A 23,704-nucleotide genomic window follows, 5' to 3' on the forward strand; every position below is an offset into this window, starting at 1 on the left:
GTTGTCGAGTTCACAGATCCTGTCGCACTGGGGTCCATTTTAGTCACTGACCCTGACTGACTCTGTAATTTCTGTAATAAGCTCTGAGTGCCAGCGGTATCTTGAACTATGTGAGATGTTGTGATACCATGAGAAGTCACAGGTTGGAAGAGCCCTGTGAAAGTCTCACCCACGGGGTGGATACTGCCGTTTTCACAGAGTCGGTTTTCGGGAAGCTCAGCGAGCGGGTGAAGGTCGGTCCCACGCACCATCAGCTTCTGAATGGCAGGGCAAAGCTGCTTCTCTGCAGACGGGGAATGCCTGCTAGGTTCTTCGTAGGACAGTGAACGCACCACACCCTGCCTAACAGGAAGATTCTCCTGATGCTGTTTATTAAGTGGTTCTGAGACATCTGGCTTTTCTTGCTTTCCAAACAGTGCTGTCAAAGACAAGTGCTGTGGTTCAGGATCCATGTTCTGCGTGGGGACAAAGGGAAAATGTAAACCTAGTTCCCTCATGCATGAGTTACATTAAGTGGCAACAGTGTTTAGCCAGCAGTATTCAAGGAAAAGCTGAGAAAACTGCTATGCTCTTTTCTCCCAAGAGGATTTTTAATAGTTTTGTCACATAGGGAGGGCAAGAAGACAGTTGTCAAGCTGCTAATGTGGGAGAAAACCAGTGAATCTGAGAGACAGCAGCGGCTTCACTTTAAATACCATGAAAGATCATCCTCCCTTACAGCCATCAGTGCAATATTAGCGAGAGACAAAAATCTCCCCATGTATGAAGTAGAGCCACTGCTTGTGCATCTCCCCATCACACCGAATTCAGCTTTTAGGATTTTGCAGTGTGATTTAGCCTGAAAATATATCAAGAGACTTTTCTTTACTTAGATTAACTGGATTCACCTGAAAAAAAAAACAAACACAAAAACTGTGGTCCAGCAATTAACTAGACCAGCCTGAGATCAAAGCAGCAGCAGAAATTTGGAAGACTAGTATTTTTTTCTTGCATCAGGATAGTATGCCTGTAATTTACATGCTTCCACAATTTACAGTGGGGGTTGGGGAGCTTTTTATAAAACAGATTAGTTTTGCATTAAAATTGTTCCTTACAGTGGTTCCACCTCCAATTCTTCCACTGATCTTCTGATTCAAGTAAATGCTCTCACACGGTTACTCAATTACAGCAGCACTAGTGAGAAAACACACAGACCATTTTACCTTGCTTTGCTGAGGTATTCGTTGATGTTGATTTTCACTAGGCTTCACAGGAATTGGTTTGATTAGGTTGGGGTTGTTATAGATTGCAGAGGAACTGGTTATTTGTTTTGGCTCTGAGCAGGTCTTACACTGCAACAGAAAAGTTATTTTTTAGTAAGTCTGACAGTACCTTTTCCCCTAGTTCTCCACTATAGTAGAATACAGACATAGCCAGGTATTCAATAACCAGAAATATTAGTTGCAGCACTGACTATGAAATATTATGCCACTGAAAGAACAACTGCAACCTAATTTTCTAAAACCACAAAGCATATGTAAAAATGAACATTTGATTCCAAGATTTCCCAAGTATGAGGCTTCCCTCTAATTTAAACCTCAGCTCTCTTTCTTCTTCTGCTTTTCCTGCACTTAAAAAAAATGTAAAATAATGTTTTAAAAACACCGTAGAAACCAAACAACAGACATGCTTTTCCTGCATCAGTAGGCAGATACGAGCAGTTTGGATACATGAAGGATTAATGTGCCCATAAAGAGCATTTAAAATCCTTTTTGTTAAAAACTGGAATTATAGCTTGAACTCTTTTACACAAATATTTCACCTTGTGGGAACCTGAAGGATGCATATACCCGCAGAGAAAAATAATAAAAGATTTAATAAATTTGTAGAATCAGCACGTTTTCTTATTAAATACAACAGGATTAAAAACAGTATTTATAAAAAGATGGGCAGAGACAGATGATAGATGATCAGGAACACAGAACGACTGACATATGAAGAGAGAAGGGCATTATTTAATTCAGAAAAAACACACAGAAAAAATACTGCATGAAAGAAAAATAATGGAATAGGAAAAAGTAAGATGGTCTTATTTACATTGTACAAAAAATAAAAATTTAGTAAATGAAACAAAAAAACATTTGGGATACAAGAAATGCTACTGTCAGCAGAAAAGAAAATAGTACATTGGAAATCATTGTTGCTTGATATGATCAAAACCAAGAAACTGTACGTATTTGTTAAAGAATTATCTAATAAAAAGTTAATCCTATCTAAGAAGAATATTCGCAGTTAATTACTCGAATTTGATGAGTCCTAAATTTTATGTTGCAGGACTAATGGTTGCGTAAGGAATGCTCACTTTTAGCCTCTCATTGTTTCCCCCAAAGAGCGCAGCCTTGTGCGTTACTGCGGACAGAACTCTGGACTGGACAGACAGACACACAGTAGAGCCCCTGCTGTGCAATTATGAAAATGTCAGTATCTTTTCCAGAAATTTCAGAGGCAAACTCCTTAGGATGCAAATGTGTTAGCTGAGAAAATAACCCTCACTCTCACATATAGGAGAAAGGGTCCTGCGGTTTCTGGTGGACAGCAGGATGCCCATGAGCCAGCAATGTGCCCTCGTGGCCAAGAAGGCCAATGACATTCTGGGGTGTGTTAGAAAGGGGGTGGCCAGTAGGTTGAGAGAGGTTCTCCTGCCCCTCTACTCTGCCCTGGTGAGGCCACATCTGGAATATTGTGTCCAGTTCTGGGCCCCTCATCTCAAGAGGGACAGGGAACTGCTTGAGAGAGTCCAGCACAGAGCCACAAAGATGATGAAGGGAGTGGAACATCTCCCTTAGGAGGAAAGGCTGAAGGAGCTGGGTCTCTTTAGCCTGGAGGAGAGGAGGCTGAGGGGGGGACCTCATAAATGTTTATAAATATGTCAAGGGGGAGCGTCGGAAGGATGGAGCCAGGCTCTTCTCAGTGATGTCCAATGACAGGACAAGGGGCAATGGGTACAAGCTGGAACATAGGAGGTTCCACAAAAATATTAGAGAAAAACTTTTTCCCTGTGAGGGTGCCAGAGCACTGGCACAGGCTGCCCAGGGAGGTTGTGGAGTCTCCTTCTTTGGAGACATTCAAAACTCACCTGGACGCGTTCCTGTGTGACCTACTGTAGGTGATCCTGCTCTGGCAGGGGGGCTGGACTAGATGATCTTTTGAGGTCCCTTTCGATCCCTAACATTCTGTGATTCTGTGTGATATACAAAGCTGATTATCAAATCCATTTCTGACACCTACTACCACAGTAAAAAAAAGACACACTGGTTCCAGAGCTGCTTGGCAAACCAGAACTTGAGTTCTTGAGGGAACTCGAGGGGCTCCAGGAGATACTCAATGCCTTCTTTGCAATATTTGTCGTCAGGAATCCAAGGCCCCTGAGATCGATGGAAAAGACTGGAGGGATGAAGACTTGCCCTCAGTAGAGGACAATCAGGTTAGGCAGAATGTAAAGACTGGTTGTGCATAAGTCCATAGGGCCAGATGGGATGTATGCACAAGATCCAAGAGCTGCCTCTCTCATTAAACCACTATTATTGAAAGGTAACAGCAACTGGGGGAGGTTCCCTAGCCCTGGAAGAAAACTGGTATGAGAACTATCACCAAGAAGGGCAAGAAGGAGGATTTGGGGAACTTCAGGCTGGTTTGCCTCACCTTGATTCCCTGGGAAGGTGATGAAACGAATGCCTTCCGAATGCAGTGCTATGGCCAGTTCTGGGCTTCCCAGCACAAGAAAGATACGGACACACAAGTCAGTTCACTGAAAGCCTATGAAGTTGATTTAAGCACCTGTCAAGCAAGGAGAGGCGTAGTCTCCAGAAGAGAAGGCTCAGGATATAAGATCAACGTGCACAAATACCTCATGGGAAGAAGTAGACTGAGCCAGACTTTTCTCAGTGAAGTCCAATGAAGACAAGAGGTAAAAGGCAAAAACCAGAATATACAAAGTCCTGCTTAAACTTAAGAAAAAACCCATTTTTTAACTTTATGGATGTTTGAATACTGGAACAGACAGCTCAGAGAATGTGTTGAATCTCCATTCATGGAGATACTTAAAACCTGACTTAACATGGCCCTGAGCAAGGCAATTTAGCTGATACTGCTGTGAACAGAGAGGTTGGACTAGACTACTTCCAGAGGTCATCTCCAGTCTCAATGACTTTGTGAGCCTGCTGAAAAATCATCTTGTAGGGTGTTCGATCAGTTGAGGGCTTGTGAAAGGAATTCACGAAGACACGTTCTTGCAAGGTAGAAGTGTAGTTCTACTCACGTACCTGGCTTTCTTCTGTTGTATGACAATTTTTGGTTCAAATGTTGCTCTAATAAATAACTTTAAAACATGTACAGACAATCATGTCATAGGGTGGTTTGCTATTCAGTCTGAAGAACGAACAAGCACCTTCTCTTGTCTGCTATGCCCCTACTGCATAAAGTAAGAAACTTCCTAAAGCACTAGATTGGAAAAAAACATGAAGAACAAAGTACTGACTTTGCCAGTAATGCAGAGATCCACAGTAAAATTGAGTTAAACATAAAACCACATAGCAAGTGCCTCATGGCTAATCAGAGTAGGCCACATTCAACATGCAAATATATTTAAACTCAGTTACACTTTTGCCCTCTCTGAAGAAAAAAAATTAAACTAAAGAAATAATTTTACTAGAACATGGTATCTCATTCACCCACAGCCTTGCTACCTGTCTCACAGTGCAGTGCAAGTTTGATGACCAAAGATATCTCAAAAATCAAATAAAAACCTATGTCCAAAGACTATCCATGGAAAGCAAGACAGTTTTGTTTTAAAGCTAGTCCATGCTTACCTCCCTCCTCTATGATTCAAAGTCTGCTTAATGGAAGCACTCGACAGAAACTACATTTAATTCAAGTTTCATTTTTCCTAAGCAATTTATCTTTAAAATAGTTATGAAATGATTGCTGTGAATAATCATAACAGAAAGAAGCCATGAAAAAGCAGTGCAGAAGACAAGTCTACAACACTAACATAAAGTATTACACCAAGGAAATATTTCCTTTCCATTTATGAGTTACAAGTTAAATTTACCAATGTACTGCTCAAACAAATTGTCTTCTTAGTTTCTTCGGAGCTTACTCATTGTTATCTTTGAATCTGAGTAACCTATTTTGTTGTTGTTGTTGTTTTCTACAAGCTTTATTTTCTTACAGTTTCCAGCCAGTTCATGTGGACTCACAAAACTGTCCTAGAATGGAGCACTCTGCAACTTCATCAGTTTTTCTAAAATTCTAAATACACCAGGACAAATGTCTGAATTACTCTTATATCACTTTCCCACACAGTTTCTGACTGGTGACTTATGTTGTCTCTCACTCACTTAACGACAGCTAAGCATCTTACCTAATTAATTATCAGATGAAAGTTTTTTTTGTAGTCCGAACAAGTGCATCCCATAGCCCCTATCTGATCTATACTAAAACAAGTGAAAGTAATTATCTTTTTTAGATTGGACAGACCTTGCATAGACCAAAATTTCCCCAGGGTATTTCAGTAGGCTGAATTCTTCAGAAACCACGAGTACCTTAGATTTCACTGTCATAGTCTGCATGATCACAGAACTAAGCATATACAAAATAAGGCGAGAAGTAATAGAGTTTAACAGAGTTATCGCTATGTGAGCATTTTTCAGATCAAACTCCTCAGCAAAATGAAGAGCAGTACACACAAAGGCCTATAGAGAATGACATTGCCCTGACTTGGTATCATTCCCATGATCTGATAACACAGCTAGTAGGCTGCTATCAGGTACAAAGAAGCATGCTGAAGAGAAAAAAAGCCTGTGATGATTTCAAAGGAATCTGTAACTGTTTGAGTTCAGAATATAAGGTCATTTTGGCAGACGGGTAGCATGGCCTTGCTGATGAGTTATTTAGGAGCACCAGCATAGCATTTTAAGCAATTATCAGGTGGACAGGTAAAGAAGATATAAAGCTGCCATCATCATCAAACAGCCAAAAGAAGCATGACAGAAATGTCACCATGCTTTTTAGAGATATGACCAGAAGACCACTCATCACCTACAACGCTTGACCATTACTACCTCTTGCTTCACAAGTCTGCCCTTTAAACACGACTCATTCAATGCTATGCTCCTACAGAAGAGGCATTAGAAACCAAAAGGTTCTAAGATCAAGTCAAAGAAAGGCTAAGCAACATTGGGGAAAAAAGAAGGCATGTGGTGAATGTCAATCAAAAAGAACATGACCATAGCTGAAGATGTTTTAGGCAAGTTTGGTATAGTTCGAGACATCTGAGACAAACTGCTCTATGCTGTAAGATTCCACAGTCTACCTGTATAATACAAAGCTTCAGCTGAACAGAACATTGTCAAAGGAAACGGACAATGGACAAACACAGTACGCCAGCACTGCAGTTCTCCTAAAGCAAATACTATGTGTCACTTCCTAGTCTCATGCTTTGCAGCAAAAACCTGACTTTTGAGACACGTGAGCTGCAACGATTTGTCAAGTACAAGGAGGAGATGCTAGAAAGTCTCATACAAAGAAAGAAGCCAAGACCTGACAGTACCTGGAAGAGCTTTGTAGATAGACACCTATGCTGAAGGAGGACTTTGGAGCACAGAGATAAAAGGCCACGAATACTGGGCATTTCTACCCAGCTGATGTAAAAAACCACAAGATGACACTAATGAACAGTCATGTGAAGGTGTACAAGGTGCTCAGCAGAACAGGGGAACAAAGGAGGACAAGAACTATCTCAAAGAAGAGCAGTAGCAGCACAGATTTCCAGTCAAAGCCCTGCTTAAGAAAGACATACAGAACCTATTCAGACTGTTTAGGAATTGTAGCATAGACTCATCCAGGTTGAGTACGGCAAAATGTCCAAAGGAAAGCTCGGCTTTTCTGGATCCTACTGTCATAGTTAACAGATCACAGTTAACAGATCAAATCTGCAAACTTAGAAACTATATTTCTGTTTGGGCAGGGCAGTACCATCGGAACATTTTGCTGAAAGACAGTGAAGAAGCAGTCAAAGAGCAAAAGTCCAGAGGCGATGCTTGGTTGCTACCAGAAATTATGTTCTTATCAAGCAGTTGTGTGTCCTTAGTAATGAAGAAAGAAGCTTTGGTTATTTTGTACACATCAACCAGCCAAATGATGTCCACCTAATCTGCCTTTAACAGATCAAAGATGGTGTAGTAGATGGGTAGGTGCTGTAGAGGAATTGTGCAGCACAGAGCTAAAACCAGAGCTTCTCTTGCGTCAGGATACCAGGTTTTGGAGGTGTTTGTCTACCAAAATACATTAAATCCCTGTAACAGAAAATATGAAGGTCCTAAGCTTCTCAAGGAGCTATATTGCAACAAAAAGGGCTACATTTCACTGTAACTCAAATAATTTTCCATTCTCTTTCTGAGGATCTTGTAAGTAGCCACATTTCAGAAAAATAACTTTTCCTCTGTTTAAACTGCTTATGTTTAAGATTGCTTAATATATATATATTTCTAGACTCAGAACACTTACGATTTTTATTACTGCATGAAAACACATATGAAATAAAGGAAACAGCAGCAGGAACCTTCAGGCTCGGTAACAATTTGCAGCATATAGATGAATAGTTAAAATTATTAGATTTTTATTCCCCAAAGTAAAACGTTTTTGATTGCTCAATAATAGAGAACATTATTAGTCCATTAGTTACTTCTTTATTTAGAAGCCTCAGAAGACCAAAGCAGCACATGGGTTGAAATTATACTACATTTCAACCTCTTCATTTCCTTCCATTACTGTTTGAAAGTAGCTAACAACCACAATTAAAAGCAGTAACTTCACTGTTAAAGGTCTTCTCTGAAGGAAGCTATTTGCACAAACCACAGAAACTATTAGCAAGTTTGGATACTTCACACAGAAAGAGGACATAACTTCCATGTGCTACTTAATATGCAATAAGCATAGGAGCTCTGAGGGTCAAAATGAAAGTCAATTTATATTTGTACTTACCTCCTAGCATTCAACTAATAATAAAACATACACAATTTCTCCTTTCAGAAGTTTTTATTGAGAGCAGCCATTTCTTTTGAACCTTTAGCAAATTCTGGCAAAACTTTTCTACCAGCCACTTCTACAGAAAATGAGAGAACACACTGCCTCAAATCAGTTCCACTTTGAGTAAACTACTAAAACACAAAATAAACTCAAACCTTTTATGTTTTAAAATATAAAGTGTAAGCAAATTGGCATCCTAGTATCGCCAGAAAGATATGTCCTCTTTTTACAGACAACAAGTCTCACCTTGGTATACTCATCTTTGGCCTTGGTAAGCATCCGTAAGATATCCACTTCTTTATTATTAGCAGAATTCATGATCATTGGGGACACTCCAGTCCCTGTGCCCTGCTGTGCTTAAAAGCTGAGTTAGGCTGACAGTTGAAGGTGAGAGAACATACAGGACAAGAAACAGATAAAATATAAAAAAGTTTAACCACTACCACTTTACAATAATTAATCAAGGCTCAAATATTTTCATTTCCCCCTCCATTTACATAAATGTGTAAAAAAATCTCTATTAAAACTTCATATTAGAACATAATTTGACCAGGCCTGAGATGCAGTTTCTCCAATCTTGAAAATACTAGGCCATACACTAAAATTTCCATAACTAACTCAGTCACAATTTCTATACCCAGAAGGAGCAAGGAATTTATAGTGTTATTCAATTCAGCTGGTGGTGGAGGATGGCAAACACATACAAATCAGTCATTAACTACCAGCAAATGACCAATTTCCTGCCCCAGCTGTTTTATTATTATTGTAGAATGCTGAGAATTAAAACATGCAGCCAATTGGCTGAGCGACAGGGTATTTTTTATCTGTATGAAACACTGCTATTATAAGCCACTACACGTGGTTTACAACTGCATGAATCCTCTGAAAACTAGTTTTTATTGTAGTAAATTACCAGTTTGAAAGTACCTAATCACCACCAACTGAAACTTGAGCTAGTTAACTAAAATTAGCTGTCAAAACCCTGGGTTTCCTAGGGTTCATTGCTTATTTCTGTAAATTTATCCCCATCAATTATTTCTCGGGCCACAACTGGCTCATTTTAGAGCTGTAGGATATACAGCAAAACCAACAAACCCCCTAAACAAACCCCCGTCGTTGTCATAGTCTGTGTTTCACAACGTTTTGTCATTGTAAAATGAAAAGCAGCAGGTACTACTGTAAAAAGAGACAGAGAGGAAACATAACTACCTTCCCACCTTCTCATTCAGTATTTTATAATAAATCCTCTCTGGAATATAGTGGTAGAAGAGTTAAAGCACTTTGCTATGGATTGAGATGTGCGAGGATGAGCCTTGTTTGGCCTTGTAGCGCAGGGCACATAAATGGCCTTGGGGGCATTGGTAACTTTGGCCATCAAAACTGGTGTCAGTTCCTCAGCATGCTTCTGGCTACAGAAGCTGTTAAGACTGGGACAGACGACCTGAAAAGGAGAGATTCACAGGTCTGACAGCGCCTTTGCACTGCGCTACGTCAGCACCTAATGCTGTCGGCTGGACTGTATCTGCCTCCCATGGCTTTTCTTGGGATGACGAAGACCTGGCTCCACATCAGCCCTCCTCCTGTCCCTTAAAAGAATTGTGACACAATGAGATGCCCCACCCTATATACCGCAGGTAACCAGTATATTCAGTATCTGCCTGTTCCTATAGGGTCCCTTTACTGTACATCCTCCACGTTACAGCTCTAGAAAATTTAGATTGCCTAGTTGACAAAATCTGTAAGGCTTCAGCTCTTTCCTCCTGCTAACGAACAAGAAAACCCACAGAATATAGTCAAAAGAAAGTGATCATTGCAAACAAGGCCATCATTAGGCCAACCAGAGGGTACAGCAGAAAAATGAGCCCTGTCCATCTTGGATAGTGAAAAAATTATCCATGACATTGTTAGATTAAAATACAGCTGAGAATACAGTTCTGTTTGAAATTTTAATCGCTGACTTGATTGCAAAATTGATGATTGTATAATATGTATAAAATACTATGTACGTAAAAGTAATGAATTCAAAGCTAATTAAAGTCTTGCTTTACATTCAAAAACAAAGTGAATTTTGTACACATTGCTATGAAATGAGGAAGCAGCAATTCAGCCATAATGTAGAAACATGATAAAAAGAACAGATATTGTAGTATGGTATGACTTAATGATAGCCCACGCTTAGACTGATAGAAGAAAAATGGTAACAGCAACATTAGAAATGAAAATCTCCCCAAACTGAAAAACGTATTAAAACCCCAAAGAATACAATTCTTCAAAACAGATCTCTGAGTCATCAGGAAATAAATCAGATGAACTGTTATTCTCCGATGTAGCTGGAAAGCTGCACAGCAAATTATGAAAAAATACTGCAATACTGTGAGTTGTATCTGATTGTGACAACTCCACTTGCAAAAAAGTCTATAAATATAGGCTTAAAGTAGAAATATATGACCATCTTAGTAATATAATGTGCATGTATGTACAGAAATACATACATAATAAAAGCACCAAAAAATGTTGTTTACCCATCACTTACTTTTTCATGAGCTCTGCAATTCTTTGGCATTCTTCCTTATCATAAAACCATATCCCATATATGGACACTGTAAATGCACATCAAACACAAACTGTGAGCATCTTCTCAAACAGTAATTCTACCTGGTAGATATTTAAAAGTGATATGTGAAGGACTTTTTAGATTTATTTCTATTTTATGTTTTCCCCATTTATAAACATAAAAATGATACCTCAGATCCTCCAAGATCAGAAAAAATCAAATGTGTATCTCTAAGGATGTAAATTATAAGCTCTTGAACCTTCAATAAAGGCAAAGAGTTTTGATCCTGTTCTTCAGAACACTAAAGTACAGGTTTTTTTCTTTAAAACCATTTTGCCTGTCATTTTTCTCCAGTTGTCATGTCATATCCATTAGACCCCATTAGGTAGTGTTGCACGCACATGTAAGCAAGCAGTATCTGTCTACTTTTTAAGAGCATTCAGGTCTATCTTGTATATCATCACAGTTGTTAAGAGTAGCACAAACACACCTCTGCCTCCCTGTAGATTTTCTATACTGTTGCCCAATATTTTCATCACCAAAAAAGTAACTATCTGTAGCCAATCCCGGGGTTAGAAAATCTGTATCTAAGTCCAGATCCCCACTAAAATAAGTGCCTGAAGCTTTGCCCAGCAACGACGGATTTAGATTTACAAGTAGTTCAAGATTCTCAAACATACACACCCCTAATGAAACCATCCTGATGGTTATAGCCATAATGGAACTGGTGTTAGTACAGGTTCCACAGTCACCATAAACAGGGAGCTTTTTTCCACTCACAAGCACGTTATACAGCTCTAGCTAGATAGCGTGGGAATAAATCTAGAACATGGTCTCAAAACAATCTGTCCACATTTGTCAGGGTAACTGTCTTAGTTTTAACCCCTGTGCACGAGTCTGCTCTGAAAAGAAGAAAGGAGAGTCACTTGAAGGCCTAACACAGATCTTCGCCTCTCTGTCACTGCAACCTCGTGTAACATCCGTGTTCCTTTTACATGGGAGAAAGCCATGGCAGCAAACAGGGAGCCACCGTGTTTCTTCCTCCTTCCCTGGCCTACTGTGCTGCAGGCAAGAGTTTTCTCTCAATCTTAGTAAGAATAGGGAATTCCTTACATGTCTTCAAACATGGTCGGGGCTAGATTTTATGTGAAAGGGGTATAAATGGATTTTATGCGAAAGGGGCATAAATGGACACGTGTTTTAAAACAACTGCAGCGCTGACCCTTATCATGTAATATTTCCTTTTAGTAGCAGAATCCAAAAGCAATCACATCTTCAGTTCCACAGAACCAAACCCGTGGCATACAAAGTATAAGCTGGCCTTGTTAATGTTTGGAAAGAAAACGAATGTACAGTTGTTTGTAAGACAAGTGTAATATTTATCTCCATTCCCCCTCAAATTTTCAGCCATGTGTTGTCTTCTACATAGCTAAAAAAGGTTCAGCTGTTTCACAGCAGACTCATGAAAAGCCTAAAAAAACCTACAAACCAACAGCCATCCTGTAGACATACAATGAATAATTTTAAAAATAAGTTCATTCCCTTTTATGATAACTTTTTGAAAAGTGTGATGATGACTTTTATTATTTACCTAAAAAAAAGGCAAGTAACATAATATGCACCAGTGGTTCCAGAAACGTGCAAAAGAAAAGCTGATCTGAACCGCACAAATGATCTCTGTTTCGTAACATAGATACTACTATTAAAAACTCATTTAAAATAGACATTAATATTTTAACACATTCCAGTAAGCATCCCATAATAAAATATAGACCTGTAGAAAAGTGTGTGAACAATTCACAAGGTTCCAGAACACCAACCTGTGATACCAAACTATTACATTCTTCTGAGGAAACACAATGGAAAACTTGCTGTCTATATTACAAGTAATCCTATATTCTTCAGGGCAACAACAGAGCAAGCAGGCTGGAAACCCCAGACAAGTCACACTTATTTGAATCAAGAGTTTATTACCAAAGAATCTTCAATGCAGAAAAATATTAATGAGAATTCAGCCATCTGCTCCATTCTTGCAAAATTTTTTTAATGTCTGCCACAGTTGGTAGCATCACCAATATGCAAGACAGACTTCACCTTCTGGTCAATTGATCAAACATGTCATAGACTAAAAAATATTGAGTAATACCTAATTATCTAATATCTAATAAATTTGAAAGCTCACAGTCTACTTACTTACTTTTTCACCTCAGTTAAGCGGTGCTTTCAACCCAGACTAGGAAGCACAGCCGAAAGCAAGCTAAGACCCAAATCCAACACCCTCTGAGCCCTCACCCATTCAGCAGTGAAATTTTCATAAGTGGACAGTCCTCCTCCTCTTCCTACCATACTTCTCTCATCTGTCCAGAAGAGATGAGCACTTCAGAAACACACTGAGAAATACTCACGCAGCCACTCCATTTGTTGCAGCACAATGGACACTGAGCTCTTTCACGCATGGGAGAATGATGTACCAGTGAGAAGGCAGTAACATGGCGAAAATCTGAGATACCAGGTATCGAAAGCACACTAATGTACATTTCCATACTGGGTGCTCATCACTAGAGTAGCACATTCTGCTATAATCATAATTTTAATGAAACAAAAATGCACATAATAGTAGCAAATATGTGTATTAATGGCCACCTTAATGATGAACACAAAAAGAATTTAATGTGTACGACAACATATAAAAACACAGGATCAGCAAAAGAAGCTCAGACGATTACACACTGTAACTGTCAAGCTAGGAACTTGGCGTGGTCTCCACTAATAAAAACTAAATACAGATACAATACAAATTTCACTACAAGCATGAAAACACTGCATGTCTTATCAGGATTAAATCTAGACAGATTACTTTTATCCGCCTTCCATCTCTATCAGACTGTTTGGTAAAAAGGAAATCCTGATCTAAGTATTGTCTGTAGAGTGGTAATTCCACTAAAATGTTCACATGTTAAAAATGAATCATGAAACAGCACAGTCACAACTGAATCACTAAATAGCAGAGGCACAAAGCAAATTCTGCTGCTGCACGAAACAGGAAATATTGTCTATTTCAGGTCCAGCTTCAGCTAAACACTTATCCAAGAAGAGATTACTGTAAAAAACAGTAAAAGCAAAATCAAATCAAAGTCAAGGATCTATTGCTAATCAAGTTACATGAGAAGCAGCTAACAAAAGTCCAATAAGGAGTTACTTTTATACTGACTAGATGGTACACACCCATTCATCCACTTTCAACAGTTCTGAAGTCATTTACCAAAAGAAATAAGATTTAGTAATGAATTGATCACATCAAAGGAAAAAAAAGCACCAATGTTATTGTGTTGTAAATAAGATTATACAAAACTAGAAGGATATAATGCAGCTATCAAATTGACAAGATACAATTAGTACTGAGTGGGAATAAACTAAACAAATTACTAACCACCTAACTGAAATTATTAAATATTAAGGGTTATCTCTCTTCAGAATTTTTAGAATTTGAAAAAGGCAGGTTACTCATAAATCAAACCTGAAAAATTCTAACAAAATCTGTGAAGCTCCTTTAATATAGCTCAGTGATTGAATTTCAGGAAGTATACTATTTAAGTTTTACATCACGACATCAGAGTCAATTCTACAGCTTCCGCCTTACAATTTTCATTTTTTGGCTACAGATTTCTTCTGTCCTCGCAAACACTAGAGCACTCGATACTATTTATAAGCAGAAGCTGACAGCTGCTATCTACCAGAATCATAGATGACAATTTTTAATCTCTCAAAATCTGAAACACTTATTTATTTATTACAATGCTGAAGAATTTCTTATCAACTTTCACAATTCATGTTAAGGATCCTATTAAAACAGAAGAAACTTCTATAGGATTATTTACTTTATTCTTCATTTGTCTAGCTTCAACTTCCAGCTATTAGATTTTTGCCTTCTGGACGGACATTTCCATTATCCAATTTAGGTTTCAGCATACCTGCAACACACCATTTTTAAGCTATTGCTCTGCAGACTGCATACAATATTTGAACTGAATGAAAATAAATACAGAAATACCATAGCTATTGACTACACACTTCCCTGTACCTAGAAACTGTTTTACACTTGCTGGTATTAAAAATAAATAAATAAATCAAATTATTTTTCGACTTCGATGTTTTATTCTTGGTATCATGCTTCTTAAGGTACTTTATTCCCTACATATAGCCTGGACTCTTGCTCCTGAACATGTAAATCTACACTTGGCCATATTAGAAATCAGATTCTCCAAGCACATCTTATAAGGTAGCCAGACACCTTTATGTCGGTCATCTTTTCCCTTTGCTGTCTACCATTCATGTAATGTTTGGCTATTCAGCAAACATCGATGCTTGCATTCTTTTTCTAGTACTTTTTAGAATATTGCAGCCTCCATTTTGCAGGACCTACTGAAATAAAAACAACAGAGTAGGCTAGATCCACAACAATAATTTTTAATCTATGAATTCTTAAAACAGGAATTAAAGCATGCCGTGGTGATTTTGTGCTCTTCTACTCCAATGCAAATGTGATCACTTTGACCGTGATACCGTCTTTACAGTTATGACACAAGCACAGGATGTTCCTTGTGCTTTGCTCAGGCTCAAGCAGTGAAGGAGACTTGCCTGTTGAAGCTCTACGCCCTGCTCTGCAGCATAAAGTATGAGAGGATTACAACAAAGGAAAGAAGATATAAAAAATCCTGCAGCTAAGGCAGCTGCACACTATCTTGAAAAGCTGAATTCTGTCTCTGATGCTGCCCTAGAGATATTATGCAATGATACTTAAGCTGCGAAATGGCATCTGAAGTGGCTGTCACTGATTGTGTACGTTTGATTTTCCAGCTTCTGTTTTCAGGTCCTAGACCTGGGTATAAGATTTGAGTGCATGGCCTGCAAAAACACCATCTACTTATAATCACAATCAAAGTCTGCAAGAAGTGGTTTTAAACATATGAATGACAAATATATTGGAAAAATTAGGCCCAAGTAATTTAAAGTCAGACACCCTGCATTTAATTCTTCTCTGTAATTGTAACTACTCTGCCTTAGGATCTCAATTTATAAAATGGGAAGAAGAATACTTCTAATCTGAGCATGGTACAACAGTTCAGCTTATTCATGAGCTATCAGCTATTATACTGATTAGTATCACAGAAAACAACAACAAGGAAAAAAGCAATTAGTAGTTCTGTCCCTAGTGAAGAACTTCAGTGGTATGTAACAAGAGACATATCAGTAATGAGGAAAAACCAGAATACTGAGCAGCAGCTCCTTACATGCATGCCATTCAGACTATTAGATAACTGAAGCAAAGCCCTTACTGCAAAAGAAGATGACCACATAATCTAAAATTTCGTAAGTGAAAAAGTGAGATTGCACAAGCAGCCTTAATTTTGGTATATGCTAGTTTAGGAGCCTTAAAGTTCTTTTAGTTCTTTACAGTCTTGAACTTCTTTCAAACAAAACATTTTGCTTAGCTATTTAGGCATTTAAAAACAAAACACTAGAAAAAAAATTAATTTCATCTTATTATACCATATTGATAGTGATGTGGCTCATCAACAGGACTAGAACTTTTAAGTGTCTTGTCTCTCTACACTGTGTAAAGCAGCACAATACCAAAAAATTATATAAACAAAGCATATGTGTTTATAAATAAAGGAAAATCAGCTTAGGTATACCCTGTTATTTGTTGCTAGTTCTCAAAGAGGAATCAAAATTTTTATGATGTCCCAGGCAAAAACATGTCAAGAAAGTGAAGCAAGGTAAGCATTTTTTCAAACAAAACCCTGCATTTTGATATGAGTTTAACTTAAATTCCCAGAAAGCTGCTGAAAAGCCCCAACCTGTTAAATTACCAGACACTTGTTTTTTCATTTAAAGGTTGATAAAGCATCTGATCTACTTACTTGGGAAGCTTTTAATATAGACAGGGAAAAGCACCACTTGATATTTCCATTATTTCAAACATTTCAAACATGATATATGAACAGGCAGGGAAAAAAGGCAGTTATTAAAGAGAAAAGAATCATGCTCAGAGACATCTTGATGCAAACTGATGATCACACATGGAGAGTGAAAAAGCTGTTTTTCAGCTTGACCAGTCAAATTCAAATGAGGAGGGAACTGTTCAAGTAGCTTTCTTTAAAATACACCCCAAATAACCAGAAAATATACAACAAAAAAAGACCCCAAATGCAAATCCCCTCAAAATCTCTTTCCTCAAAAAGCAGACGGTTTGAGAGTGGGCAATGATTTGCAACACTACTGAAGTCAAGAATAAGTTTCGCACCACCATCTGTCTAATTGTGCCTGCAACTATGTCTTAGAAATCAACATAAGTAACAATTTTTTTGTTAATAGGATGGAGCCTGAGTATCCCTGTCATCACCTACGAGTCATGAAAGTTGAGTGGCCAATTTGGAGAATTCCAGATAGAGCCAGCAAGTATTTCTGATTTTATATGGCAGAAAGGGACCACTCAGAGCTGGTGGATTGCTTATTAAATCATGTCTGTAGCTCTACTGTGATAGCCTGACTTCAGGCAGATTTGTAATCAAAATTTATCAGAAATTCTTAATGAAAAAAAAATTAAATCTTTAGCAGACATAAACAAGACTGGCTCACTGAAACATCCCTTAAATAGCCTGAAAGCTAAAGTTAGGTTTAGTACTGTAGGAAACTTTAAAGCCCATTGAGCCATTTATTTCCATAAAGCTCAGCAGATGTAAGAGCCCATCAGCAGGTTCTTTATTTTTTGGAAAAGAGCCCAAAAGCAAACTGAATTTGAAAGATTTCCCTTAAAACTGCATTCTGTTGATGCTACAAGAAATTTTTAGTCACGACACAGGAATAGCATCTATGTTATGATCCATCTGGCTTGGTGCAATTATTTCCCCACCACCGCCACCACTGGTTTTCAAGTCACATCTCCTGACATTGCATCATCAGTTCCAAATAATTTTTAAATTATGATGATGTGCAACACTGAAATTAAGGCAGGAAATCTGTAGAGGCCAGACTACCAATTTCTTAAATAAAACATTGTATTTAGTGAATCCTTTATTGTTCTTATTTATAAGTTGTTCTTAAATAACAAGTGGTTCTCATTGCTATTTTACAATAGGCTTCTGAGGAGTCCACATCAGACCGTTGCTCCACTACCTTTTGTAATGGAAATGATTAAACAGTCTCACTCAAGAAGTGTAAAAGCAAAGTGAAGAGGTATTAAGATAAACAAATGGTGGGTAAAAGTACTGTTCCAATTTTGATATAGAAAACCGATAATACTGACTTTAGAAAGGTAAGTGAAGAGTCTGCAGCAAGGCTAAAAACTAAACCCAAATATTGTGAGTCAACAAAACCATCCTTCTTGTGAAAAAAAGAAATCCATGAGAGAATAGTTCATTGGAAAACAAACATAACTCCTCAACATCTGAAAGTATTACCTATAATAGCTTACCTGTGCTCTATATTCTCTGCTAAAATCCTGCAGCAAACCACAAAACATGTCTTCAGTGCGCTGACATTAAGCAAGGCCCTGATCTATAGAAATCATCTGAACATAAATATAAAAATGCAATTACACAAATCTAGGCTAAACATATATCTGTAACCTCTATTAGCAGAGAAGCTTGCACTAACATAACACTATCACATGTGGAAGAAGTTAAAATTACAAACCATGCTCTTGATTCTGTGCACATCACATCATACCCAGCAGCTAAATGCTACACAAACTCTCCTCAGTCATGAAGGGGACAACACTGCCTTCCCAACCTGAAGGCAAAAAAAAGTTTGCCTGTATTTTAAAGAATAGCAAGGAGAGCTGCCTTCACCTTCCCAATTTTAAGCTTGTGCCTTCTATCCTGCCTTCCACTAGGTTAAGAAAAGCAGCAGCTTCTGTTACGTGTTTTGTGGAGTATCTGGGCTTCTAGCCCTGTGGGGATAAAGCCTGCTCTGCTCTATGTGACATACACGGCTGGCAGAGGAGTCATCGGGATTCGAACGTCACGGTTTTCATTTATAATTTAGTCAAATCTAAGAATATGTTCCCCATCAATTTTCAAGTGCATCTCTGAGGTATGTGCCAAAGGTCAAAGTACATCTCTCATTCCAGATGATGGCCAAGTTCAAGGTCAAGTTATTTCCCAAACTCTGCCAATGCCCTTTTTTCAGTAAAATAGAAAGTATGAAAAAAAGAAGGAAGAATATTTTAACCTCATATAGGTGTTCAATAGCATGTTATTTTATGTTTTTTCCTGAAATCTGGATTTTTACTATAATCAGTCTGATGAGCTGTCACTGCAAATGGTTTAACTCCCACAAAATTATGAACAACTTCAAAAAGGGCTTCATGAGGAAAATAAGCAAACTTAACTATAAATGATGTTTCTAATTCTGACTGTTGTGATCTCACCTCTTATTTCTTCACCGCATACCTTCAGATCCTAAGTAATGGAAATTTGCATATCTGGCCTAAGCTCCTAACCTGCAACAACAAAACTCTAAGTTGTCTGCGTGTTTTTATATATATATACACACAAAAATACTTGGTTTTGCAACAAGTAACACCTAAGAAACACCATAAGATTAACAGAGTTAAAGAAAACAACCTTGTATCTTTCCACTTGCATATTCTGTACATGCCATCATTTTGGAGGCAGGCAATTTCTTCATTTTCCCCACTTCATCTCTATTTCTAAAATGGCTAGAAAAAACAACTTTTAACATCCACATAGAAATAGGCAAAGGTAAAGTCAACTACTCTTCCTGAAATTTCAAATGTTTAGTTCATATGGACAGCATATCTCGGGCATTTGCTTTTACTGATTTGCCACAACCTGTTCACGTGCTATATTCAACACATTAAAAAACTCTTCTCAACTCTTATGTAGCCATTCCTTCTCTATGGTCAGCTGTTACACTGCCTTCAGTAACATCTGCTTATCTGTAGAGTTCCCCTTGGAAACGTATGTACGTATGATACAATTTCACAGGCCCAGAAAGGACTTTCACTGTCCTTTCACTGTCATAATGACAAGGGAACAGTAACAGGTTTACTCCAGTTGTGGGCAGGTTCACGCCCTGCTTGCAAGCTAAATTTTAGTAGATGGCTGTCTCTTGGATCCTTCACCCTTCACAGATGGCCACTGCATTTTTATATGCTTGAAAACTTAAAGATCATTTAATTTAATCTTAAAGTATTAATAAAAATATTTAAGACCTATTTCACGATGTACATTCTTCTTGTGAAAGTTGCAATTTAGTAATTTCTTTCATGAAGACATAAATAGCATCTCTCTGAACTACCAAACTGCTTTTTTAAAAAAATTGCTGTAATTGTTTTTTAACGTATTCATCTAATTTTTTTAAACTTTATTTTAACTACTGAAGTTGATGTTCAGATTACTATGAGCCTTAGAGTTTACTGACTTTTCTGCCTTCTTGCACACAATACATTCTATGTGGGTATATGTACAGAGGGAGAAACAGAATGTACTCCTGAGATCAAGTTTGTCACCAAGAAAATGCAATTTAAGCAGTAAGCATCTCCTTGTTTTAAACCTCTCCTTGTTTTAAACCTCTCCTTGTTTTAAACCTGTAATCCAACAGAAAAAAACCCCACATTTATCATATTCATCTTCTATTAGCAGGTAGGCATTTCACAACAGCAGCACTGGGAGGTACCCTGCAATTCTGAATCCCTGAATATAGCACAGATATACATTTAAATTCAAATAAAAATTTAGAATTTTGCACTGGGTGATTTTCATTACAGCAATTGTATCATTTTCAGGTAGAAAGTAAAAGTGAATATTTCATTTTTCTCTAAAAATCAGCACTTTTTACTAGCTCATTCATAATCCTTTAGGAATCAAACATATCAGTAATCATCTGCTTTCTCAGTCTCTCCACTCCTCCCACTTTTAACTCTCTCAGTGTAAATTTGAACCTCTACTTTGTTTTCTGTTTGAGAGATGTACAAAATATTCACATGAGAAAAAACAGAAGAGAGACGACAACAACAAAAAACGAAGCAAAGCACTGCAGGAGGGTGTATGACACCTTACATAAAAATCCAGTGTTACTTCTCTCCTTTTCTAATTACTATGAATTTTCATGGAGCTCCTCTGCAGAGGCTTTAACATTGTATGTTGTTGAGCAAATAATACTGACGTTTTACAGAAAGGCAGTTTGTTTGACAGACAAAAGAATTGGTGGAGCTCATCAAACGGAAAGTCCATATCCTGTGTAAGACAAGAACCAGCACCAGATGATTCACGGGAAGAATCTTCCTAGTCCCTTTATTGTTGACTTCTGACCTGAAGCATGTGTCTTACATCACTTACATTTTTTTCCCCAGGCTATGGGATCTCTGGTTGTTTTTATTCATGTAAATAATATCTCCGCAATGCAAAAGGATTACTGAAACAGGCTCCAAAAGACCTAAGCAGTATTTATGTCCAAAATAACAAAGCTAGCAGGTAAATCCCACTTTTTTAAAAAAAAGATTGATTTTAAGCAATCCATTACCATATGAAGACTTTAGATTTTATTAGATTTTATTAAAGCAAGCTGTGCATTGCAAAACCAAACATGGGCTGCAGCAGCAACTATTAAAGCACAGCAGACAGCAAAAACTAAGCCCAATGCTCTTACTAGTTTGTACATCAGTTAAGACAAAACAGTAACACTGCATTTGCAGCCTTAGCGGAATTCCACTGGAGCGATTGCACCGTGTTTCTGTATAGAACACATTCCTTGTCCTTTAAAGGGTATGCTATCTTACACTTGAGAAGAGTTTCTTTCTGTTTTCCTCCCGTAAATGAAAAGTATTGTTTACTGCCGAGTTAAGGCTTGTTTTGACGAAGAGAGAGCTGATGAGGCACTCAGGAGCTTGTATTAATACGAGACAGAAGTGAGAAGCTTGTATATGTAATGTGGGATACACTTGCTCACGTATTCATCTTCCATGTTTTGAGAGAAGGTAACAAATATTTTTATATGTATACACACATATAAAAGAGTGCGAGTGAGCAAGCTCGCATTCCGAGAGAAGTTTTCTGACTATGTCAGGTCGAAGTCCACCCCCTACTAAGACAAACCTATTTTTTTTCACATACAAGAGGATATTATCAGAGAAGTCCGTGCTGATATACAGAAACCAGAGATCGTCATGGCTTGGTGAGGTGATGAGCTGACGGGTGGATGGCATCCATTATCATCACTTCTCAATCCAAGTTTTCCTGAAAAACCACAGGGGGAGGAGGAAAAGGCTCCAGCTGAGCATAAGGCACAGAGGACAGAAAAGGATTAGGAGTGAACAGCAAGGAAAGGAAGGATAACGCAAGAGATACTGTGGAGGTTTCAAAGAGCCAGAGAATAGTTTCTAGATTGAAAAGACCAAGTTGCCAGTAGTTTAAAGCAACATTCAGGTTTTAACTTCTGTACAACGCTATGAGATAATATAACTCTGAAGTAAGAAAACAATTGACCGAAAGGAATTTACTTTTACTATATACAGAAAATATACTCGGGTTCAGCTGTTTCAACGCTCTCTGGAAATTTAAAATGTTTCAAGCCCTTGTTCGACAAGCGTATCACCCGCTATCCAGCCACCAGCAAGCGGAACCTGACACGAAGTATAAGGGGAAGCTGGTGCATGAAACTCAGCTGAATTGTTTCTACATCAAACCTGGAGGTAAGACAACGCTACCCAGCTGTGTGCACGCAAACTGTATGGCTTCTACCTGCAGGGAGAAGTATTCCCTTTCTGTTTACCCAGAACAATCTGTATAATGTATGAAACTACACTAACAACCTACAGTAATAGTGGGGTATAATGTACTCTGAAGTCCTGTATGTGTGATCACACTACCACAGGATTTAGGTAATTCTGGTAATACTCAAATCTGTGGAGTTAGGCAGACTGGCTTCTCTTGGTAATATACTGTCTTTTTAGCATCTAATGAACACTGCTTTCCCATTTTATTTTGACAAGAGAAAAAACAGACAAACATGTAAGTATAAGGAACAAGAAAAAAAAGTTTCTTTGTAGACAAAGAGGCTAAGAAGTTCAAAACATACAAAAGCTCGAAAGATTAAATGCATGTGTGTGTGTGTGCGTGAAGTGAGCAATTCGGAGAGGAGGTTATGTATGCACAGATTTCTAAAAAGCAACTAGTTCTAATATTTTCATTTGCAGCAGAAATATGTAGGCGTTCATGTACATATTTACACTGATCTGGAAACACCTACCACTTTATGCTATACAAGGAGGTGTGTATGAAACAGAGGGTATACAGGTAGTCACATGAAAATAACCTCTTAAAAAAAAAAATTATCTGTTCCAACTTCAACTCCTGAGCTTTGCTGCATCATATGCCTATCTTATCTTGAAAAGATGTCCGGAATTCCCAGCACTGGCAGTACACTCTCCACAGTAAATGACCAGACAAGCTAATATGTTGCTTATATGCTGACATCCATAAATGGGAAACAAAGACTGCGTCTAGCAGATACACGCAGCCCTGTACTCACTCCGTTCTACGCAGAAACTCATCCACAACTGCAGGACGCTTGATATATGCTTTTAATTCTATTCTATATGCTTTTCTTCCCAATTGATTTGCCCAGGCAGGGATACAGTTCTACCATACACAAAATAACCAGCAGCCACCAAAAAACTACAAACTACATAGCTTCGTTATCTTAGCTCCTTAGCCTGTTTCTTCTCACATGACATACAGTTTGTCTTGACTTTCAGATCGGACCCCATCATTCCACGTAACTGAAAACCTATACTGGGATTATTGCACTTCTTCTCCTTACACCTTTTTTTTAATCACTTTCACCACACAACAGAAACACATGATTAGAGCAAAAAGATGGCTGCAGTCATCATAGCCACAGTTGCAAAAAGCCACTTGACAAATGCAAAGCATTCTAAACTGCTTTGCTCAAAGACTTGCTACAAACAGGTACCAAATTCTCAGGGTAGGAACAACAGAAGAAATATTCTCAGGAAGAAACAACAAAAATATCTTTTCAGGAAAGTTTGAATAG

General features: G+C 38.0%; 1 protein-coding gene across 1 annotated transcript in view; it reads right to left on the reverse strand.

Annotated features, from left to right (window-relative positions):
- Positions 1–23,704, reverse strand: part of DCP1B (decapping mRNA 1B) — a gene marked incomplete at its 5' end in the record, with an annotated part of 43,142 nt that overhangs the window by 8,858 nt on the left and 10,580 nt on the right. The window contains 5 exon segments of the mRNA XM_009875441.1: positions 1–455; positions 1,203–1,331; positions 8,314–8,423; positions 10,116–10,147; positions 10,601–10,667. The exon segment at positions 1–455 is cut by the window's left edge and continues 403 nt beyond it. Coding sequence (XP_009873743.1) covers positions 1–455; positions 1,203–1,331; positions 8,314–8,423; positions 10,116–10,147; positions 10,601–10,667 — 793 coding nt within the window.

Source organism: Apaloderma vittatum, unplaced genomic scaffold, assembly GCF_000703405.1.
Source record: "Apaloderma vittatum isolate BGI_N311 unplaced genomic scaffold, ASM70340v1 scaffold3948, whole genome shotgun sequence".
Classification (NCBI taxonomy): domain Eukaryota; kingdom Metazoa; phylum Chordata; class Aves; order Trogoniformes; family Trogonidae; genus Apaloderma; species Apaloderma vittatum.